This window comes from Chionomys nivalis, chromosome 10 (assembly GCF_950005125.1).
Source record: "Chionomys nivalis chromosome 10, mChiNiv1.1, whole genome shotgun sequence".
In the NCBI taxonomy this organism is placed as follows: Eukaryota; Metazoa; Chordata; class Mammalia; order Rodentia; family Cricetidae; genus Chionomys; species Chionomys nivalis.
The window spans coordinates 25,435,965-25,460,184 of record NC_080095.1 but is presented as its reverse complement, the minus strand read 5'-3'; the positions used below and the strand labels follow the sequence as shown (position 1 = coordinate 25,460,184).

The 24,220-nt window shown below is 46.7% G+C and overlaps 1 protein-coding gene across 2 annotated transcripts in view; it reads right to left on the bottom strand.

The window, feature by feature from the left end:
* Fbln5 (fibulin 5) overlaps positions 1-10,063 on the bottom strand; it is a 71,831-nt gene extending 61,768 nt beyond the window's left edge. Inside the window, exons 1-4 of one of the 2 annotated variants that reach the window (XM_057783273.1) lie at positions 9,706-10,063; positions 5,453-5,507; positions 3,034-3,085; positions 658-912 (exon numbers count right to left, since the gene is read on the bottom strand). In XM_057783273.1, coding sequence (XP_057639256.1) covers positions 658-912; positions 3,034-3,085; positions 5,453-5,507; positions 9,706-9,722 — 379 coding nt within the window. In that variant the 5' untranslated portion in view covers positions 9,723-10,063. Of the gene's footprint in view, positions 1-657; positions 913-3,033; positions 3,086-5,452; positions 5,508-9,171; positions 9,493-9,705 lie in introns of those variants that run through there. The other variant, XM_057783272.1, reaches the window with a different exon arrangement.
* Positions 10,064-24,220: the final 14,157 nt, after the last annotated feature.

Below are 24,220 nucleotides of genomic sequence, written 5' to 3'. Positions count from 1 at the left end.
GATGGATGGCATATGGTGTCTGCTTTTCCCCAGAGTCCCCATCATCAAGGTGGATGGATGGATAGATAGATAGATAGATAGATAGATAGATAGATAGATAGGAGATGGATGTGGATGTATGGCCTGATAGATGATGGATAGAAGCTTGGATGGATGGATGATGGATAGATGGATGATGGACAAATGGATGGACGGATGGTGGTGAATAGATACATTGATTGGTCAACTGACAAAAAGATCAAATTGGTTTTCTTTTTTTTTTGTTTGTTTGTTTTTTTTTGTTTTTTTGAGACAGGGTTTCTCTGTGGTTTTGGAGCCTGTCCTGGAACTAGCTCTGTAGACCAGGCTGGTCTCGAACTCACAGAGATCCGCCTGCCTCTGCCTCCCAAGTGCTGGGATTAAAGGCGTGCGCCACCACCGCCCGGCTCAAATTGGTTTTCTAGAGAACTGTTAAGTAAAGGGCAAAACTCAATTCTGGAGTCAGACAAGGACCCAGAAGTATATCTGGAAGAGAACATTATGCCATCTATAGAGAGCAGACCATTGTCTGATGGGCACATTTCATGGCAGCTGGTTCCATTTGGGAAGCCACATTAGATTCTGACAGTGCGCTTGAGAAAGTGTACCATGTGGAAGGACGGGAACTGCACCACTCACCTACACACTGGTTGCCCTCATCCATCTGGTACCCAAAGCGACAGACAAGAGGCCTTGAAATCGTGGGGTAGTTGGAAGCTGGTACTGGTGGAGCAGCTGCTGGGTATGGGCCTGAGTAGGATGTGGAGTAGGGATTCGAGTAGGGCCCTCGATACACGGGGTTGGTTCGAGGGATGCACAAATACCCGCCATTCTGGTTGACACACATCATGTCCCCACGGCAAGCCTCAGGGATGGTCCGGCATTCATCGATATCTGCAAAGGACGCAGAAAAGACAAGTGTCAGTGGCCTCCTGCATGATCTGGAGCTTGTGCATACTGAAGCAGAACAGACAGAGGGGGATGACCCTCCAGAGCGTCACCCAACTCCTTACAATCTGATGCTCCCACGTCAGCTAACCTGACTGAAAGTGACCTGTGCTACCAAACATTCTCTTTAAGCCCCATCCACAGAAACCTGGACTACTGTTGACTTCATTTTTTATTGAAAGAATACATTTGTAACCCAGAAAAAAATGTGCTCTTTAACATATAGGAATATAGTAAATAAAAACACCCTTGAATTAATCAAAGAAAGTCACAGTAAAAGTAGAGACGAGTGTTTGTGCATATAAAATTATTCCAGGTACTATCCTGTGTGTTTCCTAAAGTCTGAAAAGAAGAGAGCAGGCCTAAGAATCATTCCCATTTCTATTCAAAGTAATAGCTGGGCAAGAGGGAAAGAGACTTTTGCGCCCAGAAAGACAAGACTTGGCTCAGACCTAGTACTTGCTGAGAAAGTAGAACATTGCTTTCAAGTCGGTTCACGCGGTGCCAGCAAACAGGACCACAACTAGCCCTGCTGGAGAACAGCTCACGCTGGAAGAAGAGTGGTGGTCTGTCTAGAAAAACCAGGCTTGCTAGGGCGGAGTCAAAAGAGGCCCCAACTCTGGCTCCAGTGGGCAGCAGACCTGGCTTTGGGTGCTGGACCCTGTCACTAGCTCTGGAGCCTGCTCTGTGTGGACCTGGATCCAGGCAGCTCGCCCATGTCATCTGAGAAACCCATGCCAGCTCCCATCTTGAGAACGGAGAATACTGTGATTCAGAATGCAATGGTCTGTTCTCTAGTTAGAGTGATGGGCTGGACGAGAAGGCCCCTGCCCTCTTTGTGAATCCTTGAAGCGGAGTACTTCATACGGTAAATGCAAGCCTGAGTCTGGGTGTCCCAATTCATTCTGCCAAGCCATTTGACACCCCTCTTATTCTCAGTTGATGCGACTCAGGAAAAACAAAGGATTTGACCTAAATCAAATCTAATTAAAAAGCCAACTATTCTCCCAGTATAGAGGGCTACACCTTACCCTCTCTACATTCTCTGTGTTCCGTCCACAACATGCCATACCTGAGCTTCCTTTTCATGCCTGGTCATTGTGCTGTTCCTTCCCCTGTAGATTGAGATTTCTTGGGTTCTATTCATCCTTCAGTACCCAGTTCAAACTGGATCTTCACCACTCCTTGCTGAGTCTGGGCATAAGGCACCCCCCTTGCCCCTGCTTTTCAGGGTCCATTGCTGTTACCACCACTCAGTAATGATGTTGTCCACCAGCACGTCATTACAGTCACTGAGTCTAAGCTTCTCTCCACTAGATGTCATGGGAGAGAATGCCCTTCTTCAAAGTACTTCCTCGTTCCTGGGACCTGAGAATCCATTAAGCCGCAGGGCTGATTCTATTCAGGTTACTATTGATCAGCCGGCTTTGAGATGGGAGCATTCATCCTAGATTACGTACAGAATGCCCAGTGTAATTGTGTGAGTGGTTAAAAGCAAAAGCAAGAGACTTGGTCAGAGATGCTACAGTCAAAGAAGGGACCCATAAATGTGAAAGACTCTTGACTGCTGAGGGTTGGGAGACAGGCTACAACCACAGAACAAATGCAGTTTCTAGAGTTCTAAGAAGGGCCTCCCCAGACAACCAATAAGGATGAAGGACATAAAACCTAAAATTTCAGGAGGGCGGCTCCCACCAACCACTCCCACGAGCAAAAAGGTGCTCTTTCTCCTTGAGTCCCAGAGGAACACAGGCCCACCAATACTTTGATATTAGCATGGTAGACGGATGTTGGGCCTCTAGAGGACTCTAGGATCTGAAACGTGCACCATTTAAGCTAATACGCTTATGAAACCATGTGGAGGCAGCACTGGGGAAAAGATCCAACAGAAATGCTTGTTGAAAACATAGGCCAATGCCTAGCACAAGCACACGAGCAACAAGGATGCTATTGGCTTATTCCTTCCATCACTGTGTTCTTCCAGACAACAGCTGTGGCAGAAACGTCATGGCAATTGGGTGCTCACCAAACATCCCCACTGAACCAAGGACTGTCAGTATCACATACCTAAGCACTGTCCTGTCTGGCGGTCCAGGTCAAAGCCATTTGTGCACTGTTGCTGTAGAGAGGGAGAGAGAAGAAACAGGCCAGGTCACTTGATGTGCGTTCTTTGTCCCTATGAAAGCATCGCAGAGCATTTGGGAAGAGGAGTAGAGGGGAGAGGCATACATGACACCCACACAGGTCTCTATTTGGAAGTGTGTTCTTAAAGTCACTGCATACTTAGAGATGTTTCTCAAACCCCTATACCAGTGCCTCATGAACCCTGCTTTCATCCTTGTAGATTTTGTCGTGCCTGAGTGATGAGTCATGAGTCATGGCCACATATGAAGCCACAATGCAACAGCCCTAATTCCAGGGACGGAGACACCCCCGTGCTGTCCACCTACCTCTCCTCAGAATCCCAAAATAACTCTTTGTTCCCTATGAAATTCTCCCCAAGTCTCAGCTGTATTTATAAACCAAAAGCTACATAGATGTGACCACTTTTCTAAGCAAAGATGATGGGGACATTCCTTTATTTCAATTTCAGCAAGGCAGTGGCTCAAAGGACACACATTGGCAGTCCCAGAGAGTTGTAATTTTACCTGTAACCTGAGCTAGAACTGTATACACAATTTTTATTTAGTTTACTTTTATTTTCAAGACAAAAATTTTATTGTGTAGCCCAAGCTGGCCTTGAACTCATGGTCTTCCTGTCTGCTTCCCAAGTGCTGGGAACATTTGTGCTTTGGGTTGTGGGCTGAGCCGCCTTTCCAGCCTTGACTATAAACTTTTCAAAAGCTGAACCGGGAAGAGTTCGAGGGCCCCTAGCAGGTGCCTGGCGTCTGATACAGGTACTCCTATCTCTAATCATGCCGCTAGCCTCAAGGTCAGGTTTCCCTGGGCTGCGGGGTGATTGTGAGGCTGCTGAGCTTGGCCTGGGCTACGGCTGAGGGTTCCAAGCCTTAGAGCCAGGGCAAAGGACCCAGAAGAGCCTGGAGTCTGTACCACAGAACCGATGAGACCAGACTCCAGCCCTGCTCTCCGACTCAGTGCTGGGGTAGAATGGGCTCAAGCCTCCCGTTTAGTTGGTTTCTTATTCTCACTGGGCCCTTACTCTCTTCACCCCTTCCCTCTGCCTCAGTTTCTCTCTCTAAAAAATAGGGTACTGTTATTTACTTTAAGTGGTTACAAAGAAAAAATATGTTATTATATATGTCTAGACTAATTTACATGATCTTGTGACCACTGTCTTCTTCAGGCCAAGATGTTCTTGTATATAACCCTTGGGGCTAGATTGACAAGGTTCCTCTGAGATCTAAAATTCTAAGATATTCTTCTCAAGCCCTTACTATCTTCAATGGCCTGTGTGTGTCTAATGGGCTTTGCATGTACTTCATAATTCTTCCCCTTGCCTCACCCCAACATATTTTTTCAGTGCTAGGCATCAACCCTTGAGCATTCTGGAGAGTTTCTCCGCCCTGCCCCACCTGCAGCCCCTCAGCCTTAGATGGGGCTGACTTTATTTCATCTCTAAGACTGCACACAGAAGGTCACTCTGCGTCATCTAGTCCAGTGGTTCTCAACCTTCCTAACACTGCAACCCTTTAATACAGTTCCTCACGTTGTGGTGACCTCCAGTCAGAAGATTATCTTTGTTGCTACTTCATAGCTGTAATTTTGCTACTGTTATAAATCTTTGTGTAAATATCGGTATTTTTCTGTGGTCTTGGGTGACTGTTGTGAAACCCTCTTCCAATGGGTTTGCCACCCACAGGTTGGGAACCGCTGATCTAGGGAACTCTCCCATATTGCTTAGGACTGACACACCTGGTTCAGCCCTCTGTGTAGCTTCACAAATGAGACACTACAGCTTCTCTCAGACCTTCACCTTGAACCCAACCATACTGTCCCTTTCACACTCCTCCCAGGAGAAGGGATAGCCCCCAATCCAGGTAGCTAAATTATTTAACCACACACACTGTATGTTGGGATGTTTGGATAGCCTCCACGTCTCCCTGTCCTCCCCACCTTTTCCACTAGGTATTGTATGGATGGAGACACACACAGACTCACCCCTGGGGGGCCTTTGCAACATTCTGGGGGCATCCTGACCAAAAAACAAAACAAAACAAACAAAAAAACCCACCACATTGAACTGTCAAATATTTAAGTTAAAATGAATCTCCCTGAAGGACACAAATAAGGTGGCAAGATTTGATTTAAACAGACTTGGATTAGGAGCCAGGATGCTGAGACCCAAGACCAGCTTTACCACTTGGAGCCTACATCACCTTGGGCCAACCTCAGCCTCCCGGTGCCTGGGCTATAATCTGTGAACCATGGAGTGTCTCCTGTTCCTGTGTCCTGGGATTCTAAAACACATCGCTGGCCTCCCTTCCCCTAGTTTTGTGACATGCTTCGGGACAATTTGAAACTTTACCTGTGCATTCCCATGGTGTGGAAGCCATAGCGCCAAGATGGCAACTGTGAGTATCCTGTGGGAGGCGAGAAACCAAGAGTGAGTTCCAAGGGATGTTTAAGTCCGGAAAGCCTGGGTCTCCTGCTGCCCGGGCATTTAGACAGTGGCTTTACCTTGTGCTTGCAAACAGAGAGGACACACTCAGCAGAGCCCAAGGGAGAACCCAGTCCCTAATCACACCACAAGAACAAGCCCCTTAGGCTTTGTGTGTTGGAATCGTGAGTTAGGTCACATGCTGAATACAAGAGTTTGCTACTTAGGAGCAAAGGGCCAAAGACCCAGTTGTCTAGGTCTTTCATCATTCTGCATAGAATCTGCACGAGTTAAGCATTATTTAGACATGATTGCAGAGTCAAGAGCCACTGTGTCTTTAATCATAAAAACTAGAATGTGAGGTGCTTTGTGTTCACAAGAAGTCACTCAACCAGAACTTGGAGCCCTCAGTTCACATATGTGAGGACCAGGTTTGAGTGGTCCAGCAACCCAGGGTCCACCCTAGCAGGTAACTTATGAGAACCTCCATCCTAAGGGTAAAAGACTGAGCAACCCATGCAATCCCCAGAAGAAGAAAGACAGTGGGAAACAGCAGGAAATGCCATAACACCATGGCTCAGCCAACATGGCCACCCACAAGCCAGTAAACAGCTCTGCCTGTGGGTAATTTGGTTCTTTGCTGTGGCTAAGCTTTTGTCTGGTGAAACTGTGGTCACCAGTATGCTTTAAAACTTCAAAGTCTGTGTCACTCACACCCAGTAAGATGCCTATTTGTGCATCGTGTTCATATCAGTGTGTGTGAGTGTTGGCTTGTCTGGTACAAGTGCATATGTGTGTGTGTGTTCTTATGGAGGCCAGAGGCTGGCATCCGATACCCTCCGGTCACTCTTTACTGAAGCAGGGCCTTTCACTTGCACCCAGAGAAATCAAACACTCATATACATAAAGTAATGTTTTTAATCTTAAAAAGAATCACAGAACAGAAAACAGCCAATGCAGGAGGATGTGGATAGAGCATAGCTCTTGTGCATTGCTGATGGGAATGTAAAACTGGTGACCCAGCAGGCCCAGAGCATAGTCCCCAGAGAACCGAGCACAGGACCAGACAGACACATGTACTATGGTGTTCACAGCAGCACTTTGAACAATAACCAAAAGGTGGACACAGTGCCATCGTCCATGCAGTAAACAAAATGCAAACACACACACACATACACAAGCACAAATATTATTCAGACCTAAACTAACTGGAACATGATACAATATGAAAAGCTGGGCACATTGCTATGTGCCTGTAGTCCTAACTGTTCCCGAAGGCCAAAGTGGGAAGGTCACTGAAGCCCAGGAGTTCAAGGCTAGCCTGGGCAATATAGTGAGATCCTATCTTAAAAAAAAAGAATGAAAAGAAATTAAACAGTACAAGAAGGCAGATGAGATGGCTCAGCCGGCAAGGGAACTTGCCTTCAAACCAGATGATCAGGACTCACATAGCGGAAGGAGAGAACCACGTCTTGAAAGTTATCCTTTGACCTCAACGCAGGCACCATATGCTCCCCCCCCCCATAGCTATAAATAAATAAATAAATAAATAACATGTAACTAAAAGAAAAGGAAGAAAAGGTGTAACAGCCGGGCTGACCGTGAGGACAGCATGCTGTGGAGTGAGTAGGTCTCACACAAAACCACACAGAATTCAGCTTGTGTCACATACCCAGAGTTTTCAGACTGGGAACAGAAAGCAACATGGTGGCTCCCAGGGCCAGGAGAGTGTTTAATAGGTACAGAGTTTCTTTCATTTTTTTCCTTCTTTCTTCTGTTAGTTTGTTTTGTTGCTTAGGCTGCTTTTTTTGCTTTTGAAACAAGGTCTTACTCTGTAGCCCAGGATAGCCTACAACTCACAATATGGCCCAGGCTGTCCTAAATCTGTAGCAGCTGTACCTCAGCTTCCTGAGTGTTGGGGTTACAAGCCACAAATCATTACAGCCAGTGTTTTCTTTTTTTTTTTTCTTTTTAAGACAGGGTTTCAAATGTAGCCCAGGCTAGCCTCAAACTGGCTCTGAAGTCCTGATTCTCCTGCCTCCACCTCCCAGATGCTGGGGTTACAGATGTGCACCACAACACAGGGCAGGGTGCAAGAGCTGTTTTGCAGAATAAAGAGTCATGGAGCCATCTCGTAGCACAACGCAAAAGGTCTGCAGATGCGGGGATCTAGTGTTGTTCAGTCTGATAGCATATATCGGACAGCCGCTGCTTGAGCCCAGTTAAGGGGCAGGAGCTACGGAGCTGCCACCCACCTGAGCTAGATGCTTTGCAGCACGGGCCAGGAAGGAGGGTTGACTTTGATGAAAGTGTTAGAAAACTCAATGTGTGCTGAGAGTCAGGCTGGGGGAGGGGCAGGATAGTCAGAGAAGGCGTCCTGGAGGAGGTGCTCTTGAATGTCTCTCTCAGCATGGCTGTGAACTTGGAGACCTGGTTGACCTGGTTGGAGGCTGAGGCTTGTAGCCTCCCTACACCATGGCTCTATAGTCCCCGCCTTCTCAGAATGAGTGCTCAGAGATTACAAACTCATTGACATCCCTGTCACATGGCTCAGGAGAAACAGCAGTGGGTGCATAGGGGATCCAAAATTAAAGCGGCATCCTGATAAAACTGAGCCTGATGTGCTGGAAGCTTCAAACCCACTTCCTTCATGTCCTCCTGCATCCAGTCCTGAGCAGACGTGTTTCCGTTTCGTCTAACCACCTATGCGAGCCAGGTTCTCCAACACTGGAGACAGCTCTGACCTTATAAAGTGCACAGCCAAATCCCGGGACTTTTTGATATTTGCAAGAGCCAGACTTTATATCTGGAAGGAATGAGAGAACAATAACAAATTTATTTTCCAGTCTGTATATTATGAATTTCAATGTTTTCCTGTTTCTTCACATGAAGTTTCCTTTCAGGGGGTTATAAAATCCTGTCTCGTTTATGTTGGAGTCAGGACAGCCTGACTGTATGCAGTGGAGTTCAAGAGCAACTGGAAAAGGCACGCTAATCCTACCGGCTTCTCCCCCTACCCCACTCCCCATTCCTTTAGACTAGAGCCAACCCAGGGCCAGCCAGCCTCAAGCCCAGCCTCCTGGAAGAGCTGTGGCTGGGTCCTGGGGGCAAAATAAGCTGCAGGCTAATGGAGAGGCTTTCCAGAAGGAAATAGTACCCAGCTCTGCTGCACTCACATCAATAATAGCTGTACTTTGTCATGAAAACCCTAAAGAAAACCTCCAAAAATGAAGAATAATTAATACCGGAGAATGGAATCTGCGTTTCAAGCTTTCCTTTGGAATCTGGGTCCGCCATCCCCCTCCCCCGCCCCCGCAGTACCCACCCTCCCAAAAGGAAAGTGAATGAAGACAGAACCTCCAACTCTCAGAATTGTCTGTCATTGATAATGCATTGCTGGTCTGGGAAGCAGGGTGACAATACTGCTATGGCTTACCATAATATGGCTCAGTTTGTATTAGCATGCATGCACCCATCCCACATGGAAATACACGCAGAAAAAGTGTGCAGATCTGTACAGGGCAGCTATGTTTTCAAGAGATGCTGGAGAAAGGCAGAACAGATGTCATCCTTAAAGTTCCTCAAGGCTCAAGGATTACTTGACTGGAATTGCAATTTCCGCAAAGAACAGCAAAGCATTTGCTTACGTGCGTCTCTGTCTGCAGTGTCCACTGTTCCTTGGCTCGAAAGTTCTAGGTCCCATGCCCTCTGTGAATCGCACACATAGAGCAAACGCAGCCAGGAGTGTTCTGAGACTCCCTGGGCTTCGGCTTCTCTCGCAGCCTTTGCAGCAAAGCGATTGCTGGTGCCTGGTGCCTTAGCCAGCGGTTTCCCAAATTTAAAAAATATGTAGTGTGATATTTTGTAAAGTGCGCAAAAAGTTGCTACCCTTTCCAAAAAGAAAGAGGAATGACACAGAAAGGTTGTCTGCAGCCCTCTCGCGATGCTGGCTCCTGACACTGTTAGAAAAATCCCCACTCCCAAACGAAGCCTTCGAGATGGAACCTTGAGCGAGCGGCGCAGCTTTTTGTAATTAACAGTGTCATTGCATCACTAGCTAAACTCTTTCCCAGTGCCCTGACACGGGCGGAATCTCAGCCATAGCCATTTTCCACCCATCAGGTCTGGAGTTAGGTTTCCCGAGCTTGGAGAAAGACAATCTCTGGAGCCTCCGGACCTACCTTTTTAATCCTGGCATATCCAAGATGCGCGGGAGGAGAGGCGACCCAAGGAAGGCAGGCTCTGCGGGAGGACCCGGGCGGTTTGATTCCGGAGGGGCTGAGGGCTGGGGCAGTGCTGGGTGCTGGGAGCCACTGCAGAGCCCTCGCCGCCGGCACCTGGTTTCGCTTAACCCCCTTCAGTAATTCAGCATTAAACCAATTGGAGGAGGAATGTTAAAAATGAACACTTCATTTTCTAAGTATGTTAAACAATGCAAATGGGGCCTCGGTCTGGACACAGCTGGTTCAGATTACAGCGCTCACCAACTGGCTAGACTCCTCACAACAATCTTGGGGCGTCTGCCAGGGCCAAGTGCTCAGCGCTGGGAGGGGGGCCCAGCAGAGCGCGGTCCTGGGGGGCGCCAGGCCTCCCCTAGGCGGAGCAGGGCGCGTGAGGGGGAGTGTCGTCAGGCCCTGTAGAAGCAGGAACTTGAACTCACTACCAGGGACGTGCAGGATGCCCCCAAGCAAGGATGTGGAGCAAGAGCAGATTGGAAAGAGGAAAAGAAGGGAGGCTGTATGAGATCAGAACCTCATTGGGGACGGCTCTCCTTGGCGGCCCTCACCTCATTCTCCTTGGCTTTTTCTTGCTTTGATTTGAATTAGTGTCTCTGGTCTTCAAAGTAAGTAAGAATGGTAGACTTCACATGGGCCCTGAAGTCCTCTTTCCTCTCTTCCCCTCTCTTCTCCAGGCTTCTTCTCTCCTCTCTTCTACCTTCCCTCCTTTTTGTTTTCTAGCACAGGAACCCGCTCTATAAAGCGTAAAAGTGCCAAGGACACTACTCTCCAAAAGACATGACCAGATTGCTGCCCTGCAAGCTCTTCCGCGCCTGCTTCTTTTGGGCCCCTCGAAAACTCACTCTAAAGAGGGCCCCTCTCCTTCCCACAGCTCTGAGTAGTAGGAACTGGTTGTTTCCTTGGAGATGGGGGTAAGAGAGGTCGGGTGACTTCTCTACCATACAGCTATCAGAGATGCCAGCGAGCCTCCCAAGTCCACATCTTTATTTAGCCTTTTCTAAGGATACTTGCTGTTTTAAGGAAATGGAATCCCACTCTAAAACCTCACTAGGCTAAACAAGGGCAGCTGGACGTGATGCTGTTGAAACTCGGCATCCAACTGGCGTGATCGTGTGTGTGTGTGTGTGTGTGTGTGTGTGTGTGTGAACGTCTAAGAAGAAACCACTTTTAGGTCCATCTCATTCACAAGGTTGTGCATCCTTCCCATGGTTCCAATAGCCAGGATTATAAACAACCTAAGGTCCATCAGTATGGCACCAAGGGAGTTAAATAAAGAAAATTCCAGGATTGGAAGATAAATGAGTCATTGATCAAAACGGCTAGACAGCCAAGCATGCACACTGACCAGCTCCATCTATGTAAAATCCCAAGTCAGGCAGGGACTGGGAGGGACAAGGAAGCCTCTCAGGTGCTCCTGGTGGTAACTTCTGACCAAGGTGCAGACTCAGCCTTCATGAAGTTGTGCTGTAACAGTTTTTCAAATGCTAAAGAGGCTCCTTATACACTAATATTGGATAATTTCCAATATATTTTATATTTCAAATAGTAGAATGTTGACAGTCACATAGATCAATGTAATAGATTAATATAAAAAGTCTGACTGTGGGGCTGGAGGGATGGTTCAGCAGTTAAGAGCACTGCCTGTCTTGCAGAGGACCCTGGTTCACTTCCTAGGACCCACATGGGTTCAGGGGATCTGATGCCCTCTTCTGACCTCCAGGGGCACTGTGCATGTGCTGTGCACAGACAAGCAGGCAAAACACCCCTACACATACTATAAAACTTTAAAAAATAAAAATAAACAAATATACGTAATCTAAAGCTTTGTAAGAGTATGATGTGGAAGGAAGAAGTCAATAAGCCCAAAGTATCCAAAGTTGTGGAGCTGCGGGTGAACCACACCACGTCAGGGTTACCGAGCTCTCCTTGCACACAGTTTGTAAGTAAACAGTGTCACAGGTATATAAAGACAGGCAAAAGCATGGTGTATAAGGGATATTACTGACTTTGGTTTCAAACCTCCACGCTGTTTATTTCAAATCCTGACCACAGTTTTCTCCCCTTCTCTCCTCCCATTCCCTCCAATTACTTCCCCCACCTACCCTCCCCTCAACCCACTTTTCTGTTTCCATTCAGAAAGCGGCAGGCCTCCCATAGGTATCAACACAGCATGGGGTTCCTCTTCCTCCCCAGTGTGTAAGTGGGTGCTTGAGCATGCTAGGTAAGAGCGCTACATCCCCAGCCCACGTCCTGGGTTCTTTCAGCTGGTCAGCAAGTATCACGTGACTCCAGGGCAACCTTGTCCATCTTCCCCCCAGGCTGCAGCCACCACCTGGTTGGTACTGAAGCTGCACCAATGAAGACCAGCTGTGCCTGACCCTAACCCTAACCCTCTAACCCTAACTGACGGCCCTCCTCCATCCTCTCAACTATAGAGTGTCTTACATACGTGCCCCTATTACATTTTAATCTACTATTAAAACTCTTTTTCTTCACAAATTCTGTTATCAAAAGCAAGAAGTGTGACCCTCAGCTGTGCTGGCACAAGGTGACTTCTTCGACACGGTCAGTTCCCTGTTGTGGGATATTAGTTGAAGATGTGTTACATTTGTTTATGCTGTGGAATATTTGTTTAATGATACAAAGATGTGTTTTATGCTGCATTTGTTTAACTCTGTGAAGCCGCATTACTTTGCCTGCCTAAAACACCTGGTTGGTCTAATAAAGAGCTGAACGGCCAAACGGAGAGGGAAATCAACAGGGCTGCCAGGCAGAGAGAATAAATAGGAGACATGAGTACGAAAAGGAGCCAAAAAAGGAGACAGAGAGGAGGATGCCAGGGGCCAGCCATACAGTCACACCATCACACAGCCAGCCACAAGTAAGAAGAAAAAAGTATTATAGAATAAAAAAGATAAAGGCCCAGAGGCAAAAGGTAGACGGAATAATTTAAGAAAAGCTGGTTAAAAATAAGTTAAATCAAGGTCGAGCATCCATAATTAAAAATGTCTCTGTGTATTTATCTGGGAGTTGAGTTGGGTGGTGGGTGCCCAAAGGGGGAAAAAAAACTGAAGTTCTCCATGAAGCTGTTGGAAGGGCCAGGTTCCAGAGTGGAATTCTCTGTCGCTGGCCTCTTCTCTTTTCCCACAGCTTGAAGCAGCATGTGAGCAGGCGCCACATCCTCACCTCACTGCTAGGTTGTTCAAGCACCACCTCAACTTTCCTACGTGTGTGCCAGTCTCCACAATCCTGACTCTCCACCCGCTGCAGTCCATGCCAACCTACTCCTTCTACCTCACAAGCGTCGCGCTTCCACGGGGCGGTCATCTGGTCCACAGACTGAGAGATTCTGTCAAACATCTGATAACATCAAAGAACATCACCCCAGCGCTCACTGCTCACCCTAATCTATTTTTAACAAGAAAAAGAGGATGTAGGTGTAGCAGCTCATGCCCTTGACCCCAGCAATAGAAGACTGAGCAGGAGGACCCCTGGGAGTTGGAGCCAAGCCTGGGCTACACGGGGAGTTCCAGGTCCATCTTGGGCTACAGAGTGAAAGCTTGCTTCAACTGTCACCTCCTGTCTTACAGAAGGGGAGGGGAGGCAAGAGAGAGAGACAACAGAGACAGAGAGACATGGAAATTAGGTCTTTGTGTGTGAAGAGCTTAGTGACCCTTGGTGACCCTAGCTGGCCTCTCAGATCACTTCCTTCACTTGGTGTTTTTCTTCTTCCGTTGTAAAGTGGGGTCCCCCACACCTTCCCACTTCCCACCATCAGAATCAAATACCATTCTAACTATAAACCGTGGCCCAAACAGAAGAGCTGGCCATCTGCAAAAGGGGCCCTTCTTATCCTGCTTCAGTTGAATTTGTCTCCATGGTGAGGCTGCAAGACAGATGAGTAACTTTTCTTGGATTTGTTTTTGAAGTGGCGTGGCAAATTTGGGGAAGCTCAGTTACATGTTTGACAGTATAGATCATTATCAATGTAAAACATTACCTCCCCGCCCCCCATGAAAATGAATTCCATCAAAATGCCTACCTAGGAGTAAGTGTAGAAAGGGAGCTTACTGAATGTCTGTCTCTATTTTGTCTCCACCCCCTCTTCTCTGGTCTCCACAACTGCTTCAAGTGAAGATTCATTTGCAGATGAAGAAGCAAGTCATTGGGTAAGGATGTAGAGCAATGGTAGAATCTTGGCCTAGCTGCTCAATGCCCTGGGTTCCAGCCCAGAAGAAGGGAGAGAGGGAGGGAGTGGTGGAGGGAGGAGGAAAGGTGAGCACCTGAGCAATGAGGGCTCACAGATACAGCCACAGACCTGTTGGCGCTGGAGCTCTCTCTCCTCCCGAGTTTACCAAGCGTGGGTTTCTCCAAGATAGACAGCCCAGCTGGTAAAAGTGCCTGCTGCCAAGACTGATGGCCAGAATTTGATTCCCAGACACTTGTGGTAGAAGGAGAGATGGGATACCTCCTTCAAACTGTCCTCTGACCTCCAAACACATCCTGGCCTGGGTTTGTCCACATATATGCACACAAACCACTGAGCTAATTAATGAAAGGGGTATATATAAAAAAATAGATGTCATAGGCCTTTGTTCCAAAAGATTCCTTGGAAAAAGCAAGTGTGTTAGGGGGATGTTTCATTTCTTCCAAAGACTAATGACTTAGTAACCTGACAGGCTACTGGATAGGGTGCAGATTCCTAGACTGTGCCTCAAGACATGCCAGAGACATGCCACATCAAATTAGTAGGTCGGCCTGATACAGCATCCGTAGGTCCAGTTTTACTTATCTCTTTCTTTAGTTTTAGTTATATGTATGTATGTGTATCTGCATGTGTGCACGAGAGAATGTCAGCAGAAGCCAGAGGTGCTGGGTCATGTGGAAATGGAGTTGAAGGCAGTTGTAGGAGCTGGGAACCAAACCCGGGTTGTCTGGAAAGCAGTGAGGCCTCTTTCCTGCTGAGCTGTCTCTCCACCCCTAGAGTTTCATTTTCTCTCTAATCTCTAGCTCTCCTGGAGCATTGAGACATTGCTATTGAACATAGGAATGCCATCTACTTACTTTTAAAACAGTACCATCATCAATCAATTATCCCTGTCTTCCTGCTGTAGGCATTTTTTAGGAACTGGATATGGGGGTGGGTCCCGATCCCCTGATTCGTTAGTTTGCCTGCTCCTGTGCCAGGCCAGTTTTATTTACTGCCACGCAGAACAAGGTGATGTGGGATTCCCCTCTGTGAGCTGTGAATATGTTTTACTATTATTGGTTAATAAAGAAGTTGGTTTGGCCTATGGCAGGCCAGAATATAGACGGTGGGATAACTAAACTGAATGCAGGGGAAAAGGAGGAGGAGTCAGGCCGATGCCATGCAGCTGCTGAAAGAAGACACCAGACCTCATGAAAATACACAGATTAATAGAAGTTGATTAAATTAAGATATAAGAGCTAGCTAGGAATACAACTGAGCCATTGGCCAGTGTTGTGATTAATATGGTTTCTGTGTAATTATTCGGGTCTAGGTAGCCAGGAAATGAAAGCACAGTTTCCTTTTACAACCAGGCGCTACTCTTGCACAAGACTCAGATTCAATTCTCAGTGCCCACAAGGTGACTTACAACTGTCTCCAGGTCCAGAGGTCCAATGCCCTCTTCTGGTGTTCATGGTACTAGGTATGCATGTGGTACACAGACACACATTCCAACAAAATACTCATACACGTAAGAAAAGAGTTTTAAAAACCTTTTAAATGGCATTCTGCTATCTGATTACTTTTTTTCCTGAGTATTGATCTGTTTATGAGAATCTTGTGAATTGTCTACAGGTATTTATTTATTCTTCCCACTTTCCAAAAACACTATATTGGATGCTAGAATTCTATTTATTTTTTTGAAAAAGTAGTCTTTTGGGGTGAATTGTCCTCAAGAGGCCTCCCAACAGAAACATGCTGTAGTTCTCCAGTTCCTAAGACTTTTCAACATCCTTCATATGAAGTTTCATGAATTCTTTTATGGAGTTGGCCATTCACATACCTGTCCATTTGCTCACCTGTCCATTCGCTTACCTGTCTATTCACTCACCTGTCCGTTACACACCTGTCCATTCGCTCACCTGTCCATTCACTCACCTGTCCATTACACACCTGTCCATTCGCTCACCTGTCCATTACACACCTGTCCATTACACACCTGCCCATTCACTCACCTGTCCATTACACACCTGTCTATTCGCTCACCTGTCCATTAGCTCACCTGTCCATTCACTCACCTGTCCATTTGTACACCTGTCCATTCACACACCTGCCCATTCACTCACCTGTCCATTCACACACCTGTCCATTCACCCACCTGTCCATTCGCTCACCTGTCCATTCTCTCACCTGTCCCTTCGCTCACCTGTCCATTCGCTCACCTGTCCATTAGCTCTCTTGTCCATTTGTTGTCTTGTGAATTTGCTTACCTGTCCATTTGTTTACCTGTTCATTTGCCCTCTTGCCCATTCACTCACCCAAGTGCTTCCTAAGTGCAGTTACCCATGAGCTCATGAGCTTTCCATGTCAGACCAATTTGGTTTGTTTTGTTCATTATTTATTCTCTGTGTGACCACAAGATAGTTCTTTAAGTTCACTGAGCTTCATCTTTCTGCTATAAAATGGGGCAAAAATTTATCAGTGATCAATAGTTAGTGCTTATTAGCGTACACCAGTGCACATGGCCCTCAGCAAAACCAACACACACAGCCCTCAGCAAGGATTAGGTCCCACTCTTTTTATTCCTTCCTTCCTTTTTTCCCTCCTTTCTTCTTTCCTCTCTTCCTTCCTTTCTTTCCCTTCCTTTCTTCCTTTCTTTTCTCCTTCCTTCCTTCCTTCCTTCCTTCCTTCCTTCCTTCCTTCCTTCCTTCCTGTCTCTCTCTCTTCCTTTCTTTCCTTCTTCCTTCTAGCTTTATTTTATTTATGTGTGTGAGTGCTTTTCCTACATGTCTGTGTGTCCTGTGTCTGCCTGGTACCCCTAGAATTCAAAAGAAGGTGTCATGTCATTGGAGCTGGAGTTACAGACACTAGTGAGTAGCCCGATATGGGTGCTGAGACCCAAACTTAGCCCTCTGTAAAAGCAGCAAGTGCTCTTAACTGCTGAGCCATCTCTCCAGCCCCTGCTTTCTTTTTAAAATACAGGTGCTGGTTGATTGAAAGTTCAAATAGAGGTGGACAGGTTCTCAGGGTGTTAAGAGAGGGAGGCATATGCAAGGAATTGGTACCAAAACCAATGCAAAAACTAACGTACAGAGGGGCTATTTACCCCAAAGCATGGAGGCAAAAGCTGTCAGAACCAGGGCTTCCTACCTTCTGACCCAGGATCCTTCTCCCACTATTACTTTTGGGCTTTACGTGTGTTCGTGTGTGTGTGTGTGTGTGTGTGTGTGTTAATTCTGTTTATTTTTCTGATGCTAGAGATTGAACCCAGAGGCTCCAAGCATGGTAAACATGAGTAGGATGTTGGGATATTCTGCTCATGCCTGGAATTTACTGGTAATTTGGCAGACCATGAACACACCTGGGCTTTTTCTATATTTTGTTGACTGTGATTTTAACATATAGTTCTGTAAAACAAAGAAGTTTCCATGGAGTTCCAGAAATGGGATGCCTAAGAAGCCCGGTCAGACACCACACCAGGCAGCCCCAGCCTGGAGGCTAGAGGGACACTGGAGACCGTGCCACAGAACTCAGGAGCCAGGGACACTGGAGACTGTGCCACAGAACTCAGGAGCCAGGGAAACTGGAGACCGTGCCACAGAACTCAGGAGCCAGCCCACCACAGGCACTGGGATTGAAGTGAGAGTCAGTTGGCCAGGGAGTCTGAGGAAGAATGTCTGTGGGACACAAGAGTGAGCACATTGAAAAGAAAAGGCAAGGGGCAGCTACAGAAACCAAGCAGAGTGGCATTTGGATCCTGACCTGAGCTTGCCACGGTGTGAAAAGGAAGACCTTTGACACTGTCAGAAGGCATGGCTGCCCAGTGAGTGCTGGACAACCATAAGGAATCACTCAAGATGCACGCTAAAAATTAGCGGGAAATTAGTGGTTAAGGTTTAGTCATGCATACAGGTTTGTGGAAGTTCTGCCATTTTTAGTTTTCTGTTTGTGAAGGACAATTTATTTTTAATTAAAAATTTGTTTTACATTTAGTTTGTGTGTTTGAGTGCACACGTGCATGTGGGGGGGGTGCGTGCATGCCACACAGTACCCATGTGGACATCAGAGGACAATTAGTGGGTACAGCTCTCTCCTTCCACTATGTGGGTTGCAGAGATCAATCTCAGCACCAGGCTTGGCAATAAGCACCTTTACCTGCTAAACCGTCCCTCCTGGCAAGGATTGTACTTCGGTGAACCAGGCATGGTAGGGTAGCAGAGGTTAGGCAGGAGATTGGCCACTAAGACTGAGGTTAGCCTGGGGTAAGTAGTGAGTTCCAGGAGAGAGAAATTCTTCAATTTTTCACTTATTTGTGGCGAAGTATGGTCTTTTTCATCTCTCACCGTGCGTGTACATGTGTGTGTGGGGGGGGGGTCAGCAGACGGTACTGTGAAGTTAGTACTCTCTGCCCGCTTTTCCTTGGGTTCTAGAGTTTACCTTAGGTAGCCAGACTTGCACAAGTGCCTTCACTGGCTGAGCCACCTCACGGGCTCCCCCTTTTAAGTATCCATCTGCGTGTGCACACTTGTGTTTCAGAAAGTCTGTCAGGCAGAGGTCAGCAGAGGAGGCAGGGTATCCTCTATTGCGCTCACATTTTCCTCTGAAGCAGGGTTGTTTCCCAGGCCCTGGGACCTATGTTATGGATACCAACAGTCCCAGCGATCCTTCTGACTTGCATCCACTCAAGCTGGGGTTACGACATACAGTGGCTACCGGCTTGTTCCATGGATCCTGGGATGTGCACTCCACTCCTTGGGGCGGCGCCATTGAGCCATCTTGTCAGGCCAAAGTATGACTTTTTCTTTTTCTCCTCTCCCCGGATCCATTCTCCTTTGCTTTGATAACGTGATTCAGACTTATCGGCAATGTCCATGGACCTCTGGATGTTTTGTCGACATGGTAATCTGTGGATCTGATGCCCGATTACTCTGCCTGGACCACTCGAAGGAACATTCCATTCTAAAATGTCCATCTGAAACTGCACTGGAAGCTTGCTGAGTGTGAAAACTTATGACCACAAAAGGAGACTCGACATTTAATTTCATCTTAGACTGTTTAGATGTAAGAGTCTTAAGGCAAGCTTTGCTGTGCTAAATCTTCCAGGGCCATAGCAAGATGTTGATACTGGGGCTAGTCTTCTGTGCCTGGGATAACAGACGTGGAACAACAGGAAATGGGATCAGATTATGAAATTCTAGTAAGAAGTCACCTGGGTTCAACCCAAGTGATAAGGGTTGCGAATCTGGGACTGGAACTGAAACTCTAGAGAAGCTGAGGGACAATGCACACCTGGCTACGTTCTGCAGCGTTCAACAGTTGCAGAAGCGAGTGGAGTTTCCTCATTTTTAGACTCAGACATGGCCCGTGTGACCTCTATTTCCACTGCTCCAGTTTGTTGTGACGTGCGCACACATCCCTGCTTCTTCCTGTGAGCGAAGGATACTGTTGGGCTTTAGAAGATCACATTCAAGCAAAGAAGATGCCAAGCATAGAGGCTTCTGGTCCAGGTCACACCTACAGGTGATAAAACAGGAAGCCCCATGCCTCTGTAGCCTGGGTCTGTGTAGGCATCTCTGTAAATCCAGACACGATGGAGTTGTAGTTACAATCGTAGCACTCCTGGAGATGTCAGGACTGGGCGAGACACTTACTGTTTGATGTCTACATCATCCTACACAGACTAACTCCAAGACTGCCTCCTTATTTGGTGTGGTTTTAAGATGTGCTGCTGTAAAAATGCTTAAAAAAATGTAGATGGGAGTTCGAGCTGAAACAAGAACTGGTGGGCTTGGATTGATGTTGGTACAGCTGGTGGCAGGCACAGAGTTTGCTGTTATTCACTATGTATGTCTGTGTTCAAAGCTCTTATTTCAAGCCTTTGCTAACACGGCACAGCTTACCCTGTAATGAGGCCCAGAAGCAAAGGCTCATCTCTATGCTCTGCATTCTTTGGACACTCCTGAGGTTTCCAAACTTGCAATCGCAGTTCCAAGTTTTTGTGGGCCAAATGCAGCATCTTGGCCCACTTTTTTTCTCTCCTTTTGCTAAACATGAGCCATACTTTCTTCTTCACATTTCTCATTATTTCTGGTTGAAAACCAGGCAATTCTGGATATAGTATAGTAACTACTGACTCTTGACTAAACTATCTAAGCCAGCAGTTTTTCTCACCACAGGAAAGCACAGCTGCTCCTTCAGCTCTGTTTTGCTGTAGGAAGTCTTACAGCTAGTGGCTACCTGTCCACTGGGGCGTGGCCTCTTATACTATATTTTCTCGAGAGAGTATTGAGCACCGAAGACACTCCACTTGGAGCTTGTTTTCTTCTTGGCAAAACTGGTCTTTGGGCAAAGAAATGCCCATGCCTCAACCACTGACAAGATACATGATATTTGAAAATGGATAAGCAGGGCTGTCAAATCTTGCCAAGACAGGGTAAGATGGTTTTAAAATTTTTCCTGCCTCTGAAAATGGTACGTCAGTTATTCTAGGCCTTAGCCAAAGTTGGTTGCTTCAGCGTTGCAAATGAGACTTTGGGTGATTGCCCAGGTAGCCAGTTGTCTCTGTCATTTGTTGCACATTTTTGAAAGTTGCTTGACAGCACTTCCTGTTTACTCAAGTAATATTATTTCCCTTCTCAGATCTTCAATGGAGTTAAAGACTAGATAGTTGTAGTTACTTTCCTTTCATGACTTGGTCAAGTTATTTATTATACAAGACTTAAACTAGTTAGGATAGGATAATTTTTAAATATATTTTCTCTTATTGTATATCATTTTGTATTAGGCTTAGAACTCTTATTTAAAGAAAAGGGGGAGGTGCTGTAGGAAGGTTTACAGCCAGCGGTTACCCACCCACTGGGGTGTGGCCTTTTATACCATATATGCTGATGTAGAGCATGCATCTGGCCTCTTTTCCAGCCTCTCTATTTGGGTTGTGGGATTCATTTTCTGATCTCCGTTCAAAGAGAGAATTCTGATTTGTGAGTCTACCCCTAAATAAATAACTGTCTCTTTCTCAATTCTGAGCTCGTGTGGGATTTCTTTTAAGCATCCATTCACACAGTTTTATATTCTTGTTTGAATTTCTAGTCTGACTTCCCAGGGCTAATCCTGCCGAGACCAGTACTCACCCATGCTTGTTCTTGCTCAACCTGCAGAGTCTGAGGCTTCCACACATAGTAGAGGGCTGTTTGGAAGCAAGGCAGCCCATCAGGTCCTCATCTCCCTCCCAGTCACACTGTGGCTTCCCCCACCCAGGATCTCATCACCCCAGACGAGCTACAAGGCTGCAATGGATTCCCACTGGCCCACCACCCACCATCCTTCTCCTGCCTTCATCCCCAGCCCTGAGCCTAGGCCGTTCTGCCACAAAGCTGCTGCTTTTCATGACTGACTCAGAGGTATGGGTGAGAGGAGCCATAGCAGGAAGGCACCATATTCCAAGAATTGCACACAAAGTGCAAGAAGCTTTGAAGGAACTGTTTTCAACTTCTTGATTGCCCTGGTAACCTTCCCCCGTCAACTCCCAGAGCCTCCAATGGCTGCTTTCTTGACAAGTTAGTTCGCTTTCTGCAGGAAGGACTGGTTGATCTCTCCATAATGGGCCATCCAGGTCCCCCTAATAGCTACATCGCGGTATTTCACACACACTGAAGAGTGACAGCAAGGTAAATCTCAGCAAGCAAATCTGAAGCCCAAAGTAGGAAATAAACTGGATATTGTGACCTAGACTCGTGACCACAGCACTGTGGAGACAAGAACAGGAGGATCTATGCAAGGTGCTGTTTCAAAAACAACAAAACAACACAAAGGCTGCCTCCATGGTTAGGGGTGCTGAGCTGAGTGTTCTTCCAGCGGATTCAAGCTCAGGTCCCAGCACTCACCAACCACCTGTAACTCTAGCTCCAAGGGATCCAACACCCTCTTTTGGCAACACACACACACACACATACGGGAATAAAACCTTTTAAAAATGATCAGGTAACAGGAGCAAAGAGAACCAGAGGCAGACCGAGTGGAAAGCGGATGTCTTCATTCTGTGAAGAGCGGGCTCAGCAGCCGCATTGCTTCCCCCACAGGTGCCAACTACTAAGCACCTCCCTGGCAGAAAACACAGCTGAACAAATGTATCTAAGACTCTGCTGGCAGCAAATTTACGAGGTGTGGCAGTGCTCTGAGGAGAAAAACAAACTTCCTAATGATTTTTTTTCAAAAATTCAAAGGACTAAACACCCCATGAAAGCTTTAAAGATAAACAATTAACTTGTCCATTTAGAATCTGATAAACCAGTATGGTGGCTCAGGAGAGGAGGTTGCCTGACAACTTCAGTTTGATCCTTGGAACCCACATGATGGAAAAAGAGCTCCCACCTGCTGCCCTGACATTCACACACACACAAAATACGCTGAACTGTAATAAAAACAATTTATAATTTTATCCTGATGGTCCCTGTTATTCGAGAAAGTACCTGAGTACAGACTTGGCTAAGGGCCCACGGATGATGTCAGAGTTCCTTCCACCCTAACAGCCCGCACAGGAAACACAAGGTTTCTTGCTTTTTCAAAGAAATGATGCCCCTTCCCCAGCTTCAGGGGCTGTGCTCTCTGGAAGCAACACGCCAGTCACAGTGAGCCAGGCCTGGGGGAGAACTCACAGGCTTTGTGTTCCGGGGTGACGACAAAACAATGCACCTTGAATTTCTGGGCTATCTAGAAGTAAATTTAACAAACTCGGTATGAAATTCAGCCAAATACTTCAAATCACTGAGATTTAGCTGAGGGCCAGAATAGTGAACTGAAGTTAAAGGTTGTTGGAGCTGAAGAATGCATAGAGAGACAGCTGGACATTCTCAGTTAGGCATCATTACAGGAAATGACTGATATCAACCCCAGCAGGCCCGAAAGGAAGACTCCATGGTAGAAACCAGTGCAGAAAACCAACTAAGGGTTCAAATGTTTGCCTCAAGTGAGCATTTTTAAACAGCCCCGTCTCCAAGATAAAAATTGCTGCAATTATAAAGAATTATTAATTTATAGGATGTGCCAAGTTTTGGCAATCTGCTTGATACTGTTACATCTTAATTCACATTGCCTGAGCAAGGAAGAACAAGGCTCAGTTGCTAACGTTCTATACACCACTAGAACTGGTCACGGTGACAACCACTGTCTGCTGTCATTCACTAGCTAGCTGCCAAGATATGCTCCTCCCATTGGACTGCCGGCCCCAAATCAGGGCCCTCTAGCACTCAGCAGTGTGACCCCACGGATGTTCCTCACACTGTTCACTCACCTGTACACGTCTGTCTCACCTGAGGACAGACATCACTCCTTCCTTCTCAGACTTCCCACAACACAGCTGCGTACAATCCACCCGCTAGCTGCGCCTCTTTCACTCCTGTTCAGGGAAGGGAGTCTGCCATCTGAGAACTCCTCCACCGAGGTTCTCACGGCCTTCCCAGTCTCACAAGGCCCCTTCACCCCTCCTGTCAGCAGAGCTACCTCCCAACAGTCCTCTCCCTGCCACTCCCCACCAGCAGAGTTTGTTCTCACCATTCCATCCGCACCACTCTACTCAAACCCCCAAGAGCAGGAAAATTACATGTAATACACATATGAACAAACTTGTCACTGTTCTTTATCAATTACAAGGCTAGCAAGGTGGGTATACTTCAGATGTGAGCAAAATGAGGCCCTCAAAGTAATTCTGTTAACGGTCACACAAGATGGGTGAAAGTCACAACTCCGATTTGGCTGTCAAAAAAAAAAAAATTCTCCAATAATGCTATCACACGAAGAATTAAAAACAGGTTCTACCGGGGCTGGAGAGATGGCTCAGCAGTTAAGAGCACTGGCTGATCTTCCAGAGGACCCAGGTTCAGTTAATCTCAGCACCCACATGGCAGCTCACAACTGTCTAACTTCCAGTTCCAGGGGATCTGACACCTTCACACCAAAGCACATAAAATAAATTTAAACAATTCATTTAAAAATAGGTCTATGTCTAAGAGAAAATGAAAATGCATTAACTACCTTGGAGAAAGACTAAGCAACCAGTGATCCACACTCTTTCCTCTGAAGGGAAGCGAGGAAAAGTCCAGCTAAATCCTCAGACTCCTCCTTGCACACACAATCCTGAAGAGTCTAAAGTAGTCCGTACTTAACATCTCCAGGGCTCAAACTGAATCCCAGCAGCAGACATCCTCAGTCAGCAGAGGCAATACATGGAAGTCAATTCTCCTCCTAAAGAGACGCCAACAGCTGTTTCCCAAG